This window comes from Trichomycterus rosablanca, chromosome 19 (genome assembly GCF_030014385.1).
Source record: "Trichomycterus rosablanca isolate fTriRos1 chromosome 19, fTriRos1.hap1, whole genome shotgun sequence".
In the NCBI taxonomy this organism is placed as follows: Eukaryota; Metazoa; Chordata; class Actinopteri; order Siluriformes; family Trichomycteridae; genus Trichomycterus; species Trichomycterus rosablanca.
The window spans coordinates 5350257-5373077 of NC_086006.1; the positions used below are offsets into that span (position 1 = coordinate 5350257).

The window sequence follows — 22821 nt, forward strand, 5'->3', positions numbered from 1 at the left end:
AAAGTTTTGTATATATTTGTTCTTATTGTTATTTTTATTATTTCTCTGTAACTGAGCTTTGGCAATACTAATGTCCTTATTTGTCATGCCAGTAAAGCTTCTTTTGAGTTTGAGTTTGAGTGTATATGTGTGTTGGGAGGGGGGGCTTTAGAATGGAAGGAAAACCAATCTTCCTTGGTAAGAACATGCAAAATCCTTGTATACGTGACCAGAAGCAAGTGTTAAATTCAGGACCTATGTGCCACACCAACTCTACTTAATTAAATTGAACCCACAGGAAGTCTGCACCAAAAAGTGCTGTTGTATTAGTACTGTAGAGCTCAGTGGTTAAAGTAATTGACTGTTGACTGGAAAATTAAGTGTTTAAGTGCCACTGTTGGACACTTGGGTAAGGCCCTTTGATTAGAGAGTTGAGGGTCTAAGCCCCCACCACCATGCACAATTGTTGGGCCCTTGAACAAGGCCCTGTAGTTGTTTGGATGACTTCATCAAGTCAGCATCCTCTTAACCCAGATTTATCCTTTAGGCTCCAGATGCTCCAGATGATGTAGCATGATTACTATTACATCAGAAAATGCTCCAGAGGCTGGGGACAATGTACTTTACACCACTCCAATTAATGTTTGCAACTGTACAAAACAGCTTAGGTTCATTAACTCTGTTTACTCAAGAATACTCTGGCAACAGCTGAAAACATTGCATGAATCGTATCTATCGCAGGGCACCATGCATGCACCCATTTGCTCCTACATAAAATTCATTAATTAATTTGAAGGTGAAAGGAAACCAAAGTACTCCCAGAACACCCAGAGTGGACATGGCTAGAACATGCCAAACTCCTCAGGGTATTTCTTAAAATCACATGAATAAAGAAAGAAAAAAGGAACTATGAACTTGAACAGTCCAATCTTGAGGAATATAAATTTCAAAATCTCTGTCCTGCAAGGGTTTAAAATGTGTCCACTTCTTCAGTTTATTTTAGAAACTGGGCAACCAAGCATAACCGCTCCAGTAGAGTAAAAATTGTTTGTAGCCTAGTGGTTAAGGTACTGGACCAGTGAACAGAGGGTTCCTGGTTCAAGCCCCACCACTGCCAGGTTGCTGCTGTTGGGCCCTTGAGCAAGGCCCTTAACCCTCACTTGCTCAAACTGTATACTGTAACTGCAATGTAAGTCGCTTTGGATAAAGGAGTCTGCTAAATGCTGAAAATGTAATGTAATGTAAAAATATTGAGTTGTGCCATCTTGTGGCGATAACGGGAAACACAGTACACTGATCAGTATGTAATGACCTTCCTTATTCACCGCCAGTAAGGAGTACTGTATGTTCTGAATGTACATGGGTTTCTTCCCACCTCCCAAAATAAGACTGAAGATAGATTAACTACTTTGAATTGCCCCTAGGCGCACGAGTGGCACAGCAGTTCCATATGCTAGCCCAACACGACAGAGATCCAGGTTTGAATTGCAGGATAGCTATTGGCTGGCTAGAGAGGCATGACTGGCTTTGTCAAAAGCTGAAGAGACTTCAGTATTAAGCACCCCCTTCAACAAGCGAGTAGTCACCAACCACTTTTTTTCATCTGCCAAAGGTGGAGTCTAACAGAGAGCTACAAAGAGACACACTAGGCCTTTCTGGCAGATGCCTCAACCAGCCAGCAGAGTTTGCATTTGCGCCAGCAATACAAAATAATATTAGCCAGTTTTGTCTGACCTGGCTAGGTCGATAGCACAACTATGCTTCAGGTATGTAGCTTGGGTGTAATAGGAAGCCTGGCAAAATACAGTAAGCAAGAATAGTAAACAATTAACCTCTTTTGTCTGAATTAGATTTAAACTGAACTTCATGTTTTTTTTAAAAGCACAAATAGGAGACAAAGCTTCAATGTAACATGTTTTTTTTTATTGACCTGGATATAAATAATAACAATATTATTTTACTGACCTAGATATAAATAATAACGTTACAATCTGTATTCCTCAAGATGATCTTGCAGGGCAAAATGCATTCAATATTACTGATTAAGGATACTTTGTGTTTAAAATTAACTGTCAAAGGTGCATCAAACCACAAGTGACAATGATTTGTAAATAGGTCAGACAAGCAGACTTGATCACAAATTATCTGAATATCACTACTTGGCCAAAGTTAATAAACTATGTATAGTGCAAAATATTATATTTGGGCCACATTCTGTTTAATAGTGCAATAATCAATAATCCACTGGAAGGGGGGCAGGGGACAAAACAAACTAATCAAGATCCTCATAATGTTCAGACCTGGTTCAAAAAAAGTATTTTGAAGGATTATGAAATATCAATAATAACCATATTAAAATAATTGCTTCTTATAAATTAAAACAAAAAATGCATTCAAGTAAGAGAGATGAGTTAATGTTTGCATTCACATTCAAATGTTGTGGGTGGCACAGTAGTGCAGCTGGAAAAGTGGTTTTAGCACAGTGACGAGGGTAATAGTGGCTTGTTCTCGATCCTTTTTTCTAATAACTGTGTGTTACATTTATAGCATTTAGCAAATGCTTTTATGCAATGCAGTTGTGACCAATACTATGCAATTGAGGGGTAAGGACATTGCTCAGGAGCCCAACGATCACAACTTGAAGCCTGGTATCATCTCTACACACATCTTCTCTCAAACCATACAAACCATACAAACCATACAAAAAGCATCACAGCGAGTGCTGCTTTGTTCAGAGTAAATTCCTGTTTTGTGTTTTCAGGTAGCATTGGACCCATTAGTACTCTGAAAAGATTACCTTCACAGAAAAGGGCAATCCTTGTTAAAGTACAACAGCAAGTTATTTCACTATTTATTCGATTGATCCATTGCTTGCGAATGTATTCAACTTTCATTTTCTGTAAAACATGACAAACATACCAGAACAGAACATACAATAAACAGACATGAGTAGTAACCGAGCACATAGACCTGATCAGATCCTCAATCACTGCATAACAAACAGAAAATCCTGTGGTAGAACAGTGAGTGAGTACACATTAGGCACCAGTGAGCAATCCTTCATCTTTATGACAGAATTCACTGGAAAGACAGCTTCTTCATCTTCAGGTGGCTACAGTATTGCAGAGTGGACATATGCCTGACAAAGTAAAAACAAAACTACAATAAAAATAATAATTTAGTTAACTTAACAGCACTATGAACTTGATGACCTCTTTCTGTACAGCAATGCATTATTACCACCTCGATTTAACCTCAGTTTTGTACCACATCTTTACATATTTAATATGAAACAGTGACAGTTAGGAGGCAGTATAAACTTAAATTGAATTCTTACATCTGATGGTGGACATTCACCTAAATAAAAAAATAAGCCTTATTAAAGTCTTTGGAAACTACTGCGTACCAGTGTCCTATTCCTCAAGCACAGTCTGCATTGGGTTTTTTAAACTGTAACCGCAGTTCTGCAAGTCCATTGTGCACATTATAGTGGGTTTATTTGGAGGGCTGACCCAGCAGATAGACGATGAGCTCGTACGTGGAGAGCACGATTGCTGTGTTAGGAATTTGCCTAATGAGCTGTGGAATTAGTCCTCTATAAAAAGCAGCGTAACCCTCCTCCACTGCTATGAGCCGTGCCGTCTGAAAGAAGTACTTGTATTTGCTGCCCACTTCTCTCAGCCTGGTCCGAATGACCTCTACAGAAAGACAATAAGAGAAAGATTAGACAGAATAGTTGGGGGTGTTCAGAAAAACATGACAGTTACATAAGCACCGTTTATAAGCTGGAATACAGCTTAACACATTAACTGTGGTGAGGCAGACGACTCATTACATGTATGTATAAATGTTATATATTATATATATTATATATATATTTATTTATTTATTTATTTTTAAACAAAGATCGCACATTCATGAACCATACTTTATAAGTTACACTGCACTTTTTATAATGCCCATGAAAATAATTAAAACAGGGTCTAAAGCTAAACTATTAAATCCAGCTTTTTAAAGCCTTGTAACTTGATATGCTTTTTAAAGAAAGAGTAGGGCATTGCATCATGAAGGTGACTCAAAGGAACCTTTGTGACCCTGGGACAATGTCGTTAGCCCTATATAATTTCCAACAGTATTGAATTAATGTTAAAGGTTTAAAAGTTAATATCTTATGAATAACTGATGATGCCATATACAATATAGATTCCACAAAGATTGCTAAAACATGGTTTATTATGGTAAAAATGTAAAGATTATTATACTCTTAATTACTGTGTGGCAGCTGAGCCTGAATTTGTTCTGGGTGGTAAGACTAATGCTATCTTGCTCCTAAAACTAGTGCTATTTTGATCCTAAATAAACATTGATGCATCAGATTACAATAAAGTAATTAGATTTAAAATGTTTTAGTATATATTATTATTTTAAAACTCTTAAGACATTGATCTAAGTATAAGATAAATGCAGACTACAAATGCTCTGTCAAATAAAAAGGTTTTAGGCACACAGACTACCTATACTCTAGACTAAATTAAAGGCTCGTACCATGTGGATATGCTATGCAGGAGGCACAGCCTTTGGCAAAGGCTGCTGCTACCATTAGGCTCAGGAAGTCAGAGGCTCCTTTTTCACCATCACTGTTGGCTGAGGTGAGTCTGCTTTCAGCTATGTGCTTCTTCAGAGTCTCATAGATGACGAAGCAGATCATGGTCTCCGAGATTCCAGCGTATGATGCAGTGAGGCCCCGGTAAAAGCCTCGTACCCCTTCTGTCCTGTACACGTACCGGGCACATTGTAACGCATTCATTTTCTTTTCTCCTCGAGCCCTGCAAGAGAAGCAATAAAGTCAATGAATTACTGAGCTTACAAGAGATGAATTTTCACTTAATTGTAAAAATTGAAAATTGGCCATTTTGTCTTGTTACACATTAGTTACTATTGTGTAATGTCCCTGAGGTACTAAGTGGGAACAGGTTTTTATTGCTGGACTAAATTCAGAACATAACTGCCAGCATAGTCTGATCGAGACTGGTCTGCACTGGCCCTGAGACTGATCTACGCTGGTCTGTGCCAGGATAAATATAGAGCCAGCCTTTTAAGTCATTGGTGGCACATTGAGATGGATATTAATACTGCAGACTCTCGGGTCACATGCTTCTTACTGTGACCGTTACGACCACATATTACTAGCGATAGGTTTAAAATGCCCCTCACATAGGACACATTTATGGAAAGAGTCCACACGCACACATACAGTGAAAGAGTCAACTGAGTTTTGACAAGTAATTACTGTAGCTTGTTTGGTTTTGCCTGCATAGATAAATGTGTTTAAATGTTTCTGTAGCAATATCAACATACTTCTTTTCAAGCTGCATTCTTGTTTTGACCAGCCATATGGGGTTCATCAAGGAGTTTGTGACAAAAGCTGAAAAAAGTAATACATAAGGGTTTAAACATATTAAAAGGTCAAGCAAACCAGATAAACGCACTGTACTAATGGCATGCACAAGGGTGTCCAAATTGATTAATAGGCAGACACTGCATGTATGGGTTCTAGTTATATTCCCTTATTACAACTGATGTTTCACAATATTCTACATGTTATGTTGGGTGGTGTTTAACCAGCCCACTACTGCTACCAGGGTGTGAATTCCCGATCAGTCTGTCTATGTCTATGAAGAGAGGGGGGTCTTGGGGGCGGTCTTGGGGGCAGTCTAGGCTGCATTGCATTACTGCATTGCACCCAGTGATTCTGGGGAAACCAGACCCACCATGTTCCTGACTGGGATAAAGCAGCAGTAAAACATGAAAATTAATAAACATTAAATATAGCAAGTATTCCAATAATCTGCAGATGCTGTGCATTGTTTAGTGTTTTGTTTACTCCTAAACACTCTCATGTCAGGCCTATTCAGCTGACAGAAAAAGTGGGAAGATTCTTGCTAGCTGCTGAATCCTGTTTTAACACAGAGGCTTCAATCTTAGTTCAAGTTAACGTCACTAAAATGGTGGCAGGCTACAAATAACCCAAAAGCTATAGTTTAATGACCATCTTTTCAGCAACTATGATTCTCACCTGCAAACCCTGCTGAAGACATGTGTACTGCTCCACTGTTGGGCACAAAAATGCCATTTAAAGTTGCTTTTGCCTTGGAGTATGCTGCAAAATATATGGCCCTATAACAAGAAAAAAAAAGCACATTCAGGATACGGAAAACAGTGTATTGTAGATCACTTTGTCAGCGCAGTGTGAACAACACAGGATGGTTGAAACGCTGCCATGCTTAGACACAAAGCCTTTGCTACAGGTTTCCAACAGTCTTTGTACGTTCTGTTCCTTACTGGTTGTTGTTTGTTACATTTGGGGAACAGGCTAAGCTAAATTCCCTAGGCAGAATAAATAAGCAGTTGATGCTTAAGGCACCCATTTAAAATAACCGAGCCATGAAAACACTGGACTGACAAACAAAATTCCAGAATAAACTCTACATAGGGCAGATTGTTATCTAAGTACAGATAGATTTAATGCATGATTGTATTCAGCACTAAAAGCTAAAAGCTGAAAAACTGGTTTTATTACACACTGTAATAACTGTTGACATAAATGTTTTGGTTTTGTTTTATATAATGAAATGTAACCACACAGGAATACTTTTCTATAAGCAACACAAAGGTTTTTTCCAAGGCACATGTATGTCATTTATGTTGAGAATCACAATTTAGGGTAGGGGCTGAGCATGTAATAGTGATAATCCTGATGTGCTTTGTGTGGTATAAAATCAGAAAAAGCTGTATTTACAAGAAAGTATTAGTGTGCAGATCATGTTCAGTTGGCGTGACTAACAACTTTACCAAATTAATTTAATAATTAATTAATTCTTATATTTTTATTAAAAATTTCATTCTGCTCAGAGTCACATTCAAGTTCAAAAGACTTGCAATAAACACAAGGGAATTTCTTTGGACCTAAACAGTAAAGGGACAGGACCAAAGAAACCCAATCACTGTGCAAAACATCTCACAAAAACATGCACAAGGTGAACCGGCTACTCTATATTACCCCTAGGTGTGAGTAAGAGGAACCCCACAGAGACAAGAAGAACATGCAAAAACAACAAAAGACAGGTCCTCAGCAGCCATTGTACTTCACTTTCTTTTAAACATATTTCAGTTTGATTGTAAATTGAGTGTGAACGACAATCAAATCAGGAATATAATGTAACAGGAATATAATGAGAAAGAAAATTTGTGTCATTTTCTTGTTTGGTCCGGTCCAATGGAACTACATAATTAAGTCACACAGCTGCTGAAGAGAATTCTAAAGAACCAGTGGATTTGGACTAAATGGTTTTGGTGAGACATTGTCAGCCTATTTGCACATTAATGGGGATTTAACAATAGTATTTTAATATAAAAGCCATGCACCAGATGTGGGTAGGCCTGAATTATTTATTACCTTGAAGGTGCAACGCCAACCAGATTTGGACCCAACCCTCGAAAGAGCGAACTTGGTCCCTCTTTTTCCAGAATTGACCTGGTCAAGGAAAAAGAAATGTTTAGAGAGGAAAAGAAACTTCCATTGTTCAGCAGACAAACAAGCAATTGATTCAAATTAAATTACATATTATTAAAAAAATATTTTCAGGTCGACTGTCAAGATGGTCAGTGTGCTCTGGTTCCAGAGTACACAGTTTAGATTCATGAACTCAAATTGCCTTAAATGCTCATCCTTCCTTTAATGAATCATTGTGTATTTGAAGGTGATCTTTACCCTAGGGGCTAAACAGTGTTTTTGTTCCTGAGTTTTACGCCAAGTCTCATTGACTAATAAACATGCAGTAGCCTTTTAGTTCTAGTTTTGTAGTAACAGTCTAATATTTACTGCAAAACAGAGTTTATAGCTGGAATTGCTAAGGTCAATGGCAAGAGACTTTTTAAATAGTACTTCCAGGAGAAATCTGCATTTGCAAAAGTGCCTTGTTAAGGTAATGGCTAGATTAATTTAATTACAGAACATTCAATTGGCTAAACAGTGACTAACAACAACAAAGTCCCTAACAGTTGTCCCACACACAAGGTTTAAATGAACCAGGTTTACCCAGAATTTGTTAATATTTTACCATATATTACATAAGACATTATCTTATATGTTCTGACCATAAACATGTTGTTCAACCTCTAGATTTTACTTTAAACAGGACAAGATAAAGAAAAGTGCACTAAACAAAATACACCACTCCCACCTAGTTTCATAAAGTACAGTCTGTGCAGGCAGTGTGTAATATGAGCTAGTGAGGAGACATCATGTGACAGAACTTTTTTCAATACGTTTGCCAGGCCACCTCAGGCGCAATGGCTGCCCTCCCAGAAAAGGGCACAGACACTCAGCGGTTTTGCCTTTCATAAGCTGTTCTATAACAGTACAAAAATTGGCAGCAATGCATTAAAAACGAGCCAGTACTGACATTCAACCAGCAAAACTAAACTTAAATAAATTACAGGTCAACAGTAAATCAAAGATTAGAGTCTAGGCGGCTTATTGAAGTCCTGAGATCCAGGACTGTCTGGGTACCACTTTTCCTTCTTTAGTTCTTATCCTTGTTTAAATTGTATTTTGTTCACTTGCAATTTATGATACATCAACATTAATTATAAAATCAACACTTAATGAACACATGTAATATGCCTCACTGGCCAAAGCACATTAGCATACTGACCACACAGTGTTATAAATTAAAGACACATTTTTTAAAATTATTCTACAAAGGTTTTAAACCTCTAGCTTACCGTAGTATCTGCAATAGGCTTGGTGTAACCGTTCCTGGTCTAATAACACTAGCTCCATTAACTGTGCCCAGCTGCACTTGAAACACCGGTCTGAGGGTGAGACCTGATGACTGTAGCCTTGTTTTTAACACCTCCAAGGGACAGGTCATGATGGCACCAACTGTACCACCACATCTGAAAAAAGGCAAAATCAGAAATCATTAGAGAATTTTCTATTAGAGCTTTTACATCGAAATGCATTTTTGAACTTTAAGAACTTAGAAGTACAAATATTTCAATAATAATCAACATACATCTGTAATGTCCACACACTTGGCAGGAGCATCAGTGTACATTTTGGCACATACTATCAAATGCTGATTTGAGTCATAGAGGCAAGGCAAGTTTATTTGTATAGCACCTTTCATACACAGTTGCAATTCAAAGTGCTTTACATAAGGAGTTAAAAGTTAATCAAAAGCATTAAAACATTCCTGAGATCTAGAACCTCAGAAAGACTTCTTGCAAACATTTAGTTACAATTAAGAGAGCATGAAATTCAAAGAGAGATAAAAAAATTAAAAGAAAATATTGTAAAATATACCCTACAATTTGGGAAATACAGAATTAAAACAAGATAGATAAGCAATTAAAACATGAAAACTAAAAGAAAATATAGTAAAATATACCCTACAATTTAGAATGTACACTACTCTATAAAAGGAATTATTAAGAGCATGAAAAACTAAAAGAAATATGGTAAAGGTCACGGAGAGCAAACTGAACCCTTGCAAAAGCATAAGATGACGTTGGTAGTATCGATCACAAACAAACCTAAACACTACAGCAGAACTTGGGACAAAAAAAAAAAAATTGATTTTATATACAACAAAATATCCTCATTAAAACAAAGGCAAACGGCACAGAGGGGTAATCAGTTTTAAATGAAATTTGCATAAAATTAAGAAAACTGAGGCTTTATCTTTCAAAGTACATAATCTTACCTAAGTTTGCATCACCTCTTTGCACTACAGATAAAAGGGCATAGGTTACACTACTGACGTAACAGAGGTTAGATGAATTGATGAACTGACTCGTGCAATGCAACGTAATGAGCTCAACCTACTTTGTCTATTAACACAACAAGCACCATAGTTTTAAACAACTCAAATGAAAGATATACAACCATTTCTAGGTTCACACATTAAATGCATTTAACCTTAAGAGGAAAACAGATTCAACATGTGTACACAATTCTTTTGGACAGACTCTGATTTTATAATTGTTTGTTTGTTTTCCTAATGCTATGTTGTCATATCTATGACATTCACGGCAGGGATCTGTGTTTGTTAGTTTTATTCGTTTTGCATTATACAGTATATATTTTTTCCTCTAATTTTATTAATGTATTCATATTTTAAATTAAGAAGCATTGCTCAAAAGCATAGTTTTCAATGCTCAAAAAGTATCCCTGATAAAAATATGAGTCAGTGATGCACCGAATTATCAATACCATTACATAATGACACACCCACACCTGGATTTACAAAACAATGATAGCCATGACATAATAATGCTCACATTTCCTTTGGAATGTTAAACAAAGCCAATAACAGGTTCGTTTGTTTGGATTTTAACGCCATGTTTAACACATTTGTGTCATTTAATGGCAAACAATAGGTATTATGTATTTGTCTTTATATTTTGGTCCATTTTATATTTTCATCTTTATTTTTATGGCTGCAAGGTAAGTTAAGTTCTTGTCACAGGTTTCAGGTGAAAGACAAACACAAACCAGTCTAAGGGAAACAAATATTACTGAATCACCCACCTTAGATCAAAGGACTATTACATTAACATTAGTAATGATATTGCTGCATGCCTATTATATTTAACCCTAAAAAATAGGATCACACTTAGTAGCAGGAAAATATTAGGTTTACATGGACTATAAATTAAAGAGATTTAAAATGCGTTTTGCCAATGAAATTATGCATGCCAGCACAACCACTATGAGTCTAATTATGAGTGTAATTTATAGTGTACACATCTTTGAACCATTTACATACATGAAAACATTAGGAAACGTAACATAAAACGAATGTGTAAATCGGGGTGTGGCCTTGCAGGAGAGTGTATCTACACACACCAGATCAGGATGTCAGCAATGACATTTAAATCTAGGTCACATTTATAAAATTAACAAGTCAGCTTTAGTCTAATGCTAAATTGGCTGCTTTTTGCTTTATTAGACTTTTTTTACAAACAGATCCATCCTAGCTCTTTTTTTAGATAGATAGATACTTTATTAATCCCAAAGAAAATTAAAACCTCAGTAGCTAGTAGTTAGTGTTAAGCTTAAACAGTCGTGACATTTTAGATTTAAATGTCTAAACCACGTCTGTACAGAATATGCACTAAAACTTGCAACGGCCTAATTTCATTTCACTTAAAAACAATATAATGGATGCCAAACAAATGTGTCATCTCATGGCTAGCTAGCTAGCTCAGAAAATGTCACAATAGGATACGAATTAATTCTGCCTTTATGTTTTATATTTAGATTGGACTTGAAAGCCTGTTTATCAAGCATCAGATGAAAGGTGGACTGAACACTTAATCTCTCTGGAAAAAAAATATTACAGCATGAGACACCTTTGCAAAAGATTAAGGCCAAGCTTATAGAGCAAGTGCAACAGAAACAGTTTAAGTAGCTAAAGCTTTTTTTAAGCAAGCATGGTGCATATTCAAATGGGCCACCATGTAAAAAAACAATAGTAAAACATGATGTAAAACTTGGTAGCTTATGGTTACAGCTCATGTTTTTGTCAGGCCGCTCTATTGGGATTGAACTTGAAGGAGCCTATAGCAACATCACTATGTGACCCAACATGCTAATGGATTTCTGGGTTGCTAGTAAATATTGATTAAAGACCAACAACAGCTTTGTGCAAGGAAAAACTAAGATGTATGTGTAAATTTGTCAAGCACTAGCTCCCACTTAAACAAACACAGATTGTTTAGTAGAAGTTATATAATAAAGACAACATATAATTCTGCTCAAGAGAAAAACTGATAAAAGAAATAAAATTGTAATTTTTGTGTGTAATTTAAAGAAAACACATTATAGTCCTGTTAACGTCAAAGGCAAACACAAACCAATACAGGTTACATTTGTATTAAATGTTGACATTTTTTTTATTCATATATGTATTGCACACCATTTATCCTCACATGACACAGGCAGTAACATATGTGGTCTCAGGTTAAATTAGTTCTCTAAATCAGTTTTAATAACAAAATTTGCACAAATAGCCGAGTTAGCTAGGCAACTGCTTTTGCAACTTTAATTCTGGGACTCCCTTCAAATATTTTATTTTTAAAATGAAATCTACAGTCGATAAGGAATAAAGTCTACCCATGTTCGTGTGAGATTTCCCTAGGCACTCTAATTTTCACCCACCTCCAAAACATGCAGATGGTAAACTGACCATGTATTGTCCCATGTGAGAAAGATAATGTGTTCTAGGTGTCACAAAACCCATTGTAAACCTGGTCAGGATTACGTTCTTTTCCTTCTATATAAATAGATAACCATTAAACACCCTTTTAACATCCTGAGTCCAACCACCTGACATTGTAAACTGATCCATCCTATCCATGACTCAATGGGTGTTGGACTACTGACCTTGTTACTGCACTACAAAGGTCAAAAAAAATTCACAAATGCAGTTAAGTGGGTTGTTCTACTTTAAATTCAATTTTTCATAATTGAAATACATCCAAAAGCCATCTTTGTTTAAGTTTTAAACAAAGAAACAATTTAATTCACAATTTTATACCAGCATATATCATGCACTACCTTTTAGAAAATACTCCAAATCAACTTTATTATTTGAGAACCATGTGAGATGTAATAATCTAGCACAATGTGTGTTAGACATGTTCACTACTCATGACGTACTGATAGTTTTGCTTTCTTTAAAACAATGAAAAAGCTGCAGTATGCAATTTATCTTAAATAAACGTAGCATTATTTGCTCAACTGAAAAAATAATATTAAACAGAGTTTAAGCTGCTGTGGATTTGCCAGGAAAACAGAGGTGGGTAACATAGCCAAAACCCTCCACCAGTTACACATCATAAAAACTAAACCATACTAACAGAAGTGATTTGAAGTCCTGTATGAAAAAATGAAATTTGTTTCATGTCATGTTTCATCAGTTCTGTAAAATGGAAAGCGTTACAGAATAGTGGATTGCACATGTAAATCTGTTCTAGTCGACATATTAAGCAGTAGAGTTTTTAGACTTAAACATCAGGTTTATCATTAACTGACATAATATTATACACAAATAAAAAGGTAGAGATGCATATCAAAATTCGTTTGTAAAGTTCATGGCCAAAGTATGAGTACATGCTTTGTTATGGGCAGGTGTTTTTACCCACACCCGTTGCTAAAAGGTGTATGGAATCTATTAAATAAAATTAATGATATACTTCCACACAAGTTAGGGAAGAAACTTTCATCTCCAGCATAACTGTACCATTGTGCACAACGTAAGGTCCATAAAGACATCATGGTTTGGCCTAAATAGACCCCTGACCTATATAAATACCTTTGGGATTAATTAAATGTGTGATGTGAGCCAGGTCCCCCATCCAACATCGGTGCCTGACCTCACAAACCTTCCGTCACTCTGCAAAAGCCTTCTTTAAGCCTTCTTAAAAGAGGGGAGACTGTTACAGACGGACAGTCAAGCAAAGCCATATTAGTCCTATAAAAACTCATGGGCAGGTATCCACAGTTTTGTCCACATAGAACATTTCTAGCAAAGTAGTCTATACATGAGCAAAAGTTTCATATGGTTGCTTAGAATACGTTCTAGTCTTCATACAAGTACAGAAGTTTAGTTTAAATGTGGAAAACGTGGCTCTGAGTTTCATCAGCTGTTGGGTGGCACAGGAGCCAAGAACTGAGCATGAGACAGAAGGTCGTGCTAGGACAGCGCTAACTAGCTTAGCAACTCAATTATGTAATTACAGCAAACAAACAGACTAAAACAATTATTAGGTATATAAATAATATCAAGCATTATGTATGTTTAGAATCGTTTTAACATTCGCTTGTCTTATGAACATCGACGAAAAGGTTTATTTACAAGCGCAATAGCTAAAGGACATGGTCGTGTCCTAAATCTTGAGCACTGGCACTAACTTGTATGCGAGAATTGTGCCGCACTGACGGCAGCGCTAATTTGTTTGAACCTACTACTTAGCAAGCTAGGTAGAACGGCAGACGCGAATTGAGACGCAGCCCAGAAGAGGTTACTGTACTTTTACATTTTGTTCCGCAAACTAGCAGGATAAACGCCGAGTTACCACAATGTCATTGCTTAAAACAGTTTTTTAAAAGTCAAATAATATTCAATTTGATAAAAAAACCGAAGAACATACTAAAATAACCCATTTAAATATCAGAAATCACATGACCCGATACTTAACCACAGCATTACAAAACGTACAATCAGCCATTTCACACGTAGGATTGATACGCAACACAAAGTCAAAACAAAACAAATAAATAAACACACGTACCCCCCGGCGAAGAGATGCACCAGCGTGTCTTTCTGTGCCATTCTAAATTATCATCATACAATTCAGTTCCAAGATGGTAATACAGGATTAAAAACCCACTCCGTAACCGCACTGAACCAGCCGGCTTCTTCTTTATAGCTCAGTGAAACGTGCGCAGAATCCTAAACGGTAACGTGGTTGGTTTGGTTCTAAATAATCGCTTTGTGACTACAGAGTGCACTATATAGGGCGTACAGAGTATTTTGTCACGCCCTACGTAGGGTTTAAAGGAAGCTTATTGAAACGTACAGCTGACGTCAGGGAGAGGGTGGGTCTCTGACGAGCAGCACACACGCACAGAGGCGCTAGGATTTCTCTGGGCCGGACAGAGGTGTTGTCCATGACGTCAAAAAGGACACCCAATCCTCCAGAAGCACAGGGGCCCAATCCCCCTCTTTCACCTGACATTTATCATAAACTCAGAACATTAACGGGTACAATCACGCGCTACACGTGGTTGATTTTAGTGTCTATTTATGGATCGGTAAATGACCAACCTGGTTGCATCAGTGTAATAATATAACGCTGCCTATACAGGATGGAGGGCAAAATTACACTGGGACCTGTAGAATATGGATGTGATAAGATGATCAGATAAGATAAGATAAGACTTTATTGATCCCCTTCGGGAAATTAACTTGTTACAGCAGTATGAAGACAGGAAAAACAGAAAGAAATACAACTAGGTTAAAATATTGAACACATAGGGTTGGTTTCCCAGACAGGGATTAAGGCTAGTCCAGGACTACATTTTGCTTTAAATGGAGAATCTCCATTCAAAATGCTGTGTAGTCTAGGACTAGACTTAATCCCTGTCTGTGAAACCAACCCATAGTGTGTAGTTATTTAGATATTTAAAAAATATCTAAAAAATAATATACACATTCAGATATGCAAAATACAGTATATTACGTATTGCACTTATTGTAAATGAACATGAACATGTAAGATTAGGTATGAGTGACATTATTACACATTATTACTGTTGTAAGCCCTGATGGCTGCTGGAATGAAGGACCTGCGGTAGCGCTATAATATGGATGTGAATATGAATGTGATTGGGGCAGTTGTAGCCTAGTGGCTAGGGTACTGGACTAGTAATCAAAAAGTAACTGGTTCAAGTCTCATTACTGCCAGGTTGCCACTGTTGGGCCCTTGAGCAAGGTCCCTAACCTTCAATTGCTTAGACAGTATACTGTCAAAGTATTGTAAGTCGCTCTGGATAAAAATGTAAAAAATGTAAATGTAGAATAAGGTGACCCCTGGCTATCTGGACCACTAACATGTACATTATTTCCCTCATATAGACAGGCACTTATTTCAATTTGAATCCATAGATTCTGCTTTGTTTTACAATATGTGACTGCTGTTGCTGTGATTTATCCACTAATGATATTGATTTTTCAAATTATATCTTTTGTTCAAATGATAGGGACAGTGGTAGCCTAATGGGTATGGCTCTGAGCTATCAACTGAAAGGTTGAGAGTTCGAATCCCAGTTCTGCCATGCAGCCACAGTTCTGCCATGCAGCCATGAGCAAGGCCCTTAACCGTCTCTACTCCAGGGGTGCTATACAATGACTTTCAAACAAGCTGGGATATACGAAGAAAGAATTTCGTTGTACTGTACACCTGTATATGTATAAATGACAAATAAAGGCATTCTATTCTCTATATTCAAAGTATGTCTTATTAGCAAAGCGATGCTGTAATGGGGTGACAGTAATAACACTTGATGACAGTAACAAGTTTAACGATGCAAACATTTACAATATATTATGTTACTCATTTGTATTTAACTGTACATCACACCACCATTTATTTATTTAATTATTCATTCATTTGTTTTCATTAAACACTCTACTAGATTTATTTACATTGTAGGCTAATTATAAAATAGCTTAAGAGGGCATATTTTACAAGTGTGTTTACAAACGTACAACCATGTTGTCTATAATTGTACACTAAGTGATCAGACCACATCTTTTGAGCACCTTAAAGGAACATCAGTATTTTTTTTTTTTAAACGCTAACTGTTTTTACCCTAAATCAAATTAAGCAATTTCTTTTGTCATTCTCTGCAATGCCATGCTTAAAATAGTAATGCACATGAGCTGCTTTTGCATGTTTGCTGTGATCTGTTTAAAAAAAAAAATCTATTTTATTATTATTTTTATAACTCCAGGTTCCCAGTTAATCTGTAAAACAATTGTCTAAAAGTTTAAAATTGCTGTCTAATTACTATTTACATGTTCCTTACAACTGTGTGTAAACTTAGTCATCTCCCAATATGTAGGGAGAACATTCAGGTTTGTTAGCTCATCTTATATTTATATTTTAAACGTAATGCAGAAAAAAACATTACCAAGCAGGTGTGTGCTGATAAACATGAGATGCACGTAATACTATTGGCAGTAATTCAGGAATGCAAACATACAACTGACAATAAGGTATGAAGAAAGCAGCCTATAGGGAGAGGGGTGTGTGTAGAGGGAAGGATGAAAGGTGATATACAGGCCACATTAACCATTAAGTGTCCAGTCATATATTTGAATATGGTTTGTTTTTATAAATGTCAGTTGTTCTGGCTTAAAAAGAAAGACGTAAAAATCAAGATAAAATCTGAATAAGAGATATAGGTGTTGAATAATTAATCCTACAGAAGTGGTGGTGGGTTGAGGTCAAGGCTGTGTACAAAACTTAAGTCTTTAACTCAGAAAGCAATTATTTTCTTAAACTCTGCTTTAGGAATATTCAGTGTCATGCTGCCAAACAACTTACTGTTGGCACTTTGGTAGCCTGTAGTGCTCCCTTGGCATGCATCAAACTCAAATTCCTCAAATGGCCAATGGGTAGATCTGGATTCAGACAGTTTGAGGGGTACATTAAAACAATGGTTTTTAAACTGTGGTACAAGGACTACTGGTAGTATGCACACTTATTACGCTAGATGACTTTCGAAAACTGCACTTAAATAAAAAAATAAAAATAAAAAAAAACCTACAAAAGATTTACATGACATAATGGCTAAAGGAAACAAACACCAGGAAGAATAATTCAGCGGCTGGTTCAGACGCATCTGTTAAAAAAAGGAGTTTTATACATCATCTGAAATTATTTTGTCATAACACTGCAACTGTTAAAAAGTGCAAAAAGTGTACATGGTGGCACAGTTTGATTTATCCAGTTTGGGGATTTACTTTTTCAAGGATGAGGATAGAACCAAGATTACAATGCACCTACTTTTTTGGTGATAAAAAGTCCACACTGTGCACTGTACAGCATATTTTTCCTTTCATTATGGTTGAGTGCAGTAGCATATTCTTGCAGGGATCATGTTTTATACAACACACCAAACTAGAACATCCAAACTGCTCCAGTAAACAAGTACATAATAAAGCAATGACAAAATACATTCATTTTCAATAATCTTGAGATTATAAAATGTTCCTGAATTTCTATGAGGTGTGAATGAAATCTTGACAGGGTATAATCAGACAGTCCTACTTGTTATATAACAGCAGTTGGTTCAGATAAATAGGCATTGAACACAACAAATAAACTCCCTGCAAGACTTGGCAAGCATGGTGAACTGCAGAGCAATTGTGCAGTGCCACTTGCACGCTAACATGAATGCTGTGCAATGTTTGGTAATGCTGGGTGCATTTATGGGATCTGGCTAGGTAATAATAAGTGTCTTGTATGTCTCCAAGTGTGGGAACCATTTCAAGTTTCACAACTGGTCAAATAAAAAAAGAGGTATACATACCTTTGTATAAAAATAAAAAAATCAAGTATTTCATAAGTTCAGAATTCTTTGGAAGAGGAAACAACTAACTGCCATTTAAAACACAGATGCTATGATGCTATGAAAATACAGTAAGAGGAAACACATATACAACCATAAGTATATATATATATTTCTACTGTATACAGTATATATACCCAGTTCAAATGTGCACACAATGTCTTTTGATATTGATCTTTTTTACATGTAAACAACAACTTTGATGGTGACTAAACAATAAACCTTACAAACATGAGTTTAATTACTTACTAGTTTTATTTTTATTTGATTAAAAAGTGGTTGAATTCGTGTTTTTCCTTTTGTATAGTATATATCATAAAACAAGCAGCGACGAACATAATGTTCAGTTTGTACATAATGTTCACTCAACAGACTGTTGTAAGAAATCTGTAAGAAAATGTAAGTTTTTAATGCTGTATTTATTAACTTTAAGCTAATAATTTAATTAATTTGTGGCATTTTTGTAGTGCTCTACATAATACACACATATTTATGTGTTTAGTGTAAAAAAAGTTTATTATGTTTAATAAGTTATTCATACCTATTATAACAGCAATTGCATTAAAATACATTAATAATGCCCTGCATTCACTTCGATGATCAACACTCGAATAAATCAATTTCAAAGCCGGAGATCAATATTAATTTATGAATTCAATGCATTTACAGGGTGTGATTGTAGTTTGCATAACGGAACCAGCGACAGGCAGATTACAAACAAGAAGGAAGAATGTAGACGGCGGACCGGTAGTGTGTGGAGTCACATTGGAGTATTTAGGATTCGCCGGTTCTCTATTTTGGTAATAAATTTGTATTTTAAACATTTTATATTTATCAAATTTATCGCACGTACAGTGTTGCACTATTTTAATTATTATATGGTAGAGTGTTTGACAGTTAAGGCTTGTTAGCATTTAAGGTAAGCTAGCGAATAGCTCTCGGTACTGTGCACTGTGCGTAAGGTCACCATGTTCCGTACATTTGTGGTTTGTTTAATAAAATCTTCTCGCTTAATTTTTGCAAAAGGAGACATCAGCTAGGATAATAAGTTTTAAAGACCTGATTAGCAAGGACGGATTAAGGATAGTCTGGGCCCCTGGGCAAAGAGTTGTTCAAACTGCTTGAAATTGCTTGTCTTTAAATTTAAATAATTGCAAAATTGCAAAATTAATTTGTGTCTCTGCGCTTAAGAGAAATTGAACATAATAATTTTGAAACAATACAAATTCAGAAACATTAAGTAAGGGCCTGAATCGCATATTTGCAACAAAACGTCTGTTATGAAATATGGTAGCTTGCCTGGCAATTTGTAGGTCCCTAGAAAGTCAAGGAGCCATGGTAAACGACTTCTATGGAAGTCAAGGGCCCCATAGCAGGGGCCCTCGTGATCAAGGGCCCTCTAATGGTATGCCCTGCTCTTCTCTAGGGCCCCCTGGTAGGGGCTCTCATAACCAGGGCCCTCTAAAAATATGCCCCCCTCTTTCCTAGGACCCCTAATAGCCAGAAGTCGAAGTCAGAGCAGTGCCACAACGCCTCATCCATTTTCATAAGGGGCCCAAAAGCATGGCTAGGGCCCCCAAGAGGCCCTGGGGTCAAAGTCCCTAATAGTCAGAGGATCCTTAAAATGGAGGGCCCTCGGAAATAAAAATATATTGTATCATAAATGTTGATGGGCATCGCAAAATGTTTTGGGCCAGGGCCCCCCCCGGGGCCCCCTGACCTCAAGGGCCCCTGGGCACTGGCCCCACTGGCCCGGTCAGTAATCCAGCCATGCTGATTAGTTAGATTTTAAACGGTGAAATAAGTTAAAAGCCCAATATTAACTGACTGACTCTGTACGTAACACTGTTAGTGCTAACAGTGCTGATGAAGGGTTAATAGGATATAATTTTGGCCCCACTGGTTACGAGGTGAACGGCAGACTCTGCTCCAGCCTAACACGCACTACTACAATATGATAACATGCTTGCGATTTAGCAAGGGAGTCATGTTTCCATTTGTGAGCTGCACAGATGTGGTGAAATGAAGGCTATAACAAGTCAGCCTGGCTTTGTGTTTTTCATGTGTTTCACGTGCGGCTCGGTGGGTAGCACTGTTGCCTCATAGCAAGGAGGTCCTGGGTTCGATCCCCAGGTGGGGTTACGTACAGGGTCCGGGTCCTTGCTGTGTGCATGTTCTCCGGGAGCTCGAGTTTCATCCCACAGTCTAAAGACGTGCAAGTGAGGTGAACTAGAAATACTAAAATTGACATTAAACTTGTGAACTGATGAATCTTGTGTAACCAGTAACTACCAGTCCTGTAATAAGTGTAAGCAAAGTGTGTACAACATGATGTTAAAATCCTAATAAATAATAATATAATATAAGATAATACATAATAATAATATAACTAACACTGACTTATGATGATTAATATTATAATGTACTACATGGCCAAATTTGTCTGGTCAGTCACATTGAACTGATTGTGCAACTGCCAGACAATAAACTCTTCACTACACTTTATTTACTAATTTAAAAGTGTATATCACTTTGTATTTTGCTTAATATGTATGTATATTTTAGGAGAACGTCCACAATTCACATGAGAGTACACCAGCAATAGGACCTAGTCATGATTGTCTCCAGGGTGATTCCACGTCTAAATGTGCTCTTCAGATCTGGTAAGTATAATAACTGCTATTTGTTCCCCTATTCAGTTAATGTCATGTTTTACTTTTAAATAATGAATACTTTTTCTAGCAGGTTCACAACAGTACCAGTGTAAGGGTGTGTGCAGTGCTGTACAGCTGTGCCATTCATCCAGATTTCCAACTATTAAAACACAACAATACTCCACGTCAGCTGCTGACAACATGCAGCCCCCTAAACTATGGACAGTGTTAGAGCCAGAACTAGAGGAGGTCCTCATTCCACGAAAACTCGCAGTTTCTCCTCTGGAAAGCTGGCTCTCGCTGCGGTATTCTTTACCTCCTCTTCTTGAGGCTCCTATGCCTCTGGAGGAAGGCGAACTGATAGAAAAGGCAGTGGTGTTGCCCCCTTCGGCCATGCCCATATTGGAAGATGGTGAAAGCTCCACACCGCTGAGTTGTAAAAATGTACTTGAGATCAGACGAAGAAAGATGAACAGACACAAATACAAGAAGCTGATGAAACGAACCAAGTTTCTGAGGAGAAGGATCATGGAACGCAGACAAAAGAGAAAGCAGGTCAGTCGTTGAATGGAATATTTGCAAAAACTAGATTAGGGGTAAAAGAATGTACATACATTAGGAGAAGAAATGTCTTCGTTCATAGGCTGTTCTAAAGCACACTCTGCACTTTAAGTAAACAAGTAATGTAAATGTAAAACAGGTTTTACAGGGCTAATACTAGTTTGCATGTACACCATCCTTGTGGCTTGATTGTAAAATGTGTCAGTCAATAAAGATTTGGCTTTACTATTAGTATAGCTACATTATTTTATGAATTATTTACATTTATTTTTCAGTTATTTACATTAATTTCATTTACAGCACACTGAAGGCAGTTGCCCACTTTACTTGTGCCAAGCTCTGGCAAAAGTGGCAGTGCATGATTAAGTACAGCTTTGACTGTCTTTTTTTGCAAAACAGAACTGATTTAGCATCTGTTTATTTTATCTGTTTGATTTAGCATCTGACACACTTGATTATTCTTTTCTATAGATAAAAAAGCTTCTTGACTTATTACTTTCAGGCAAAGTTTGAGAAGGATCTAAAGAGAATCTGGAGACGAGCAGGACTGAGAAGTGCTCCAGAGGGATGGACCACACCTAAAATCTATGTCAGACATCAAGTAAAGCGACGTTAGTCACCGGCACCATGGAACTTGACTCTAAAAATAATATATTTGTTCATGCTTGTACATCTTTCAGAAAGCCTGTAACTGGATTCATTATCAGTTTTACTGACTTCATAAAATGTTGTACCAGAAGTAAACAGGTCTTTTACCACTTTGTTTTGTTCGCATGCTTGACCTATTTAATGACTTTTCCTTGCTATGTGAGTACATACATTTGACTCTTTGAACAGCCCCAAGACAGACCAGAAGCCGTTACATTTCTTTTAAAATATTACCAAAATAATAATTGTACTGTGGTCACAACTGTGGAAAACTAAACAGTCAAACATTGCATTAGATGATAGTCTTTTAATTAATCGACTTAATATACCATAGAAAACACCTAGTACCACTAATATCTTAGCAGCCACATGGGGTACCATGGCATACACTTTTACAATTTACCAAACACCACAGATACTGTAGCAAACACATAGTAGCAATGTTACACCCATTTGAAACACCCCAGCAAAACCCTTTAAAATACATTAATAACCACACATAATTACTGCTCAATAAACTACCTGGAATACCATAGCAACAAAGACAGGGGATTGTTTAACCTTTACAACATTTTTTATAGAGAAAGCACTTTAGTCGTTTTTGTTAATAATGTCCATCGATGGGATTGACTTGTTTATTAAAAGACTAACTCTACACCCTCTACCACCACTAGAGAGCGCCAGACAACCATTTTTATTCATCAGCTAACCCCTTTGTTTTAATACTGTATTACTAAAAGGGTTAGGTCTAAGTCTTGTGATATTCTG

The 22821-nt window shown here is 36.8% G+C and overlaps 2 protein-coding genes across 3 annotated transcripts; one reads left to right on the top strand and one right to left on the bottom strand.

The window, feature by feature from the left end:
* Nucleotides 1-2818: 2818 nt before the first annotated feature.
* slc25a33 (solute carrier family 25 member 33) lies at nucleotides 2819-14503 on the bottom strand. Its single transcript, XM_063015573.1, has 7 exons — nucleotides 14344-14503; nucleotides 8767-8940; nucleotides 7436-7513; nucleotides 6056-6156; nucleotides 5338-5404; nucleotides 4525-4805; nucleotides 2819-3677 (listed from the first exon to the last, which is right to left on the bottom strand). Exons 1-7 carry the CDS (start codon nucleotides 14382-14384, stop codon nucleotides 3475-3477), a joined length of 945 nt encoding a protein of 314 aa, XP_062871643.1. The 5' UTR covers nucleotides 14385-14503; the 3' UTR covers nucleotides 2819-3474.
* Nucleotides 14504-18908: 4405 nt separating this feature from the next.
* aurkaip1 (aurora kinase A interacting protein 1) lies at nucleotides 18909-22163 on the top strand. Of its 2 annotated transcripts, none has more exons than XM_063015688.1 (4): nucleotides 18909-18990; nucleotides 20756-20853; nucleotides 20933-21399; nucleotides 21908-22163. In XM_063015688.1, exons 2-4 carry the CDS (start codon nucleotides 20805-20807, stop codon nucleotides 22019-22021), a joined length of 630 nt encoding a protein of 209 aa, XP_062871758.1. In that variant the 5' UTR covers nucleotides 18909-18990; nucleotides 20756-20804; the 3' UTR covers nucleotides 22022-22163. The 2 variants fall into 2 exon arrangements, with proteins under 2 accessions (XP_062871758.1, XP_062871759.1); XM_063015689.1 differs by having other exon boundaries at nucleotides 20936-21399.
* The last annotated feature ends 658 nt before the right edge of the window (nucleotides 22164-22821 follow it).

Coding starts and splice junctions, on each gene's coding strand:
- slc25a33 (XM_063015573.1), bottom strand. CDS start 14,384: ATGGCACAGAAAGACACGCTGGTGCATCTCTTCGCCGGGGG. Junction 4,806..5,337: donor AGAATGCAGCTTGAAAAGAA/GTATGTTGATAT, acceptor CTTCTCTTGCAG/GGCTCGAGGAGAAAAGAAAA. Junction 3,678..4,524: donor CTGCATAGCATATCCACATG/GTACGAGCCTTT, acceptor GTCTTTCTGTAG/AGGTCATTCGGACCAGGCTG.
- aurkaip1 (XM_063015688.1), top strand. CDS start 20,805: ATGATTGTCTCCAGGGTGATTCCACGTCTAAATGTGCTCTTCAGATCT. Junction 20,854..20,932: donor AAATGTGCTCTTCAGATCTG/GTAAGTATAATA, acceptor TACTTTTTCTAG/CAGGTTCACAACAGTACCAG. Junction 21,400..21,907: donor GCAGACAAAAGAGAAAGCAG/GTCAGTCGTTGA, acceptor TATTACTTTCAG/GCAAAGTTTGAGAAGGATCT.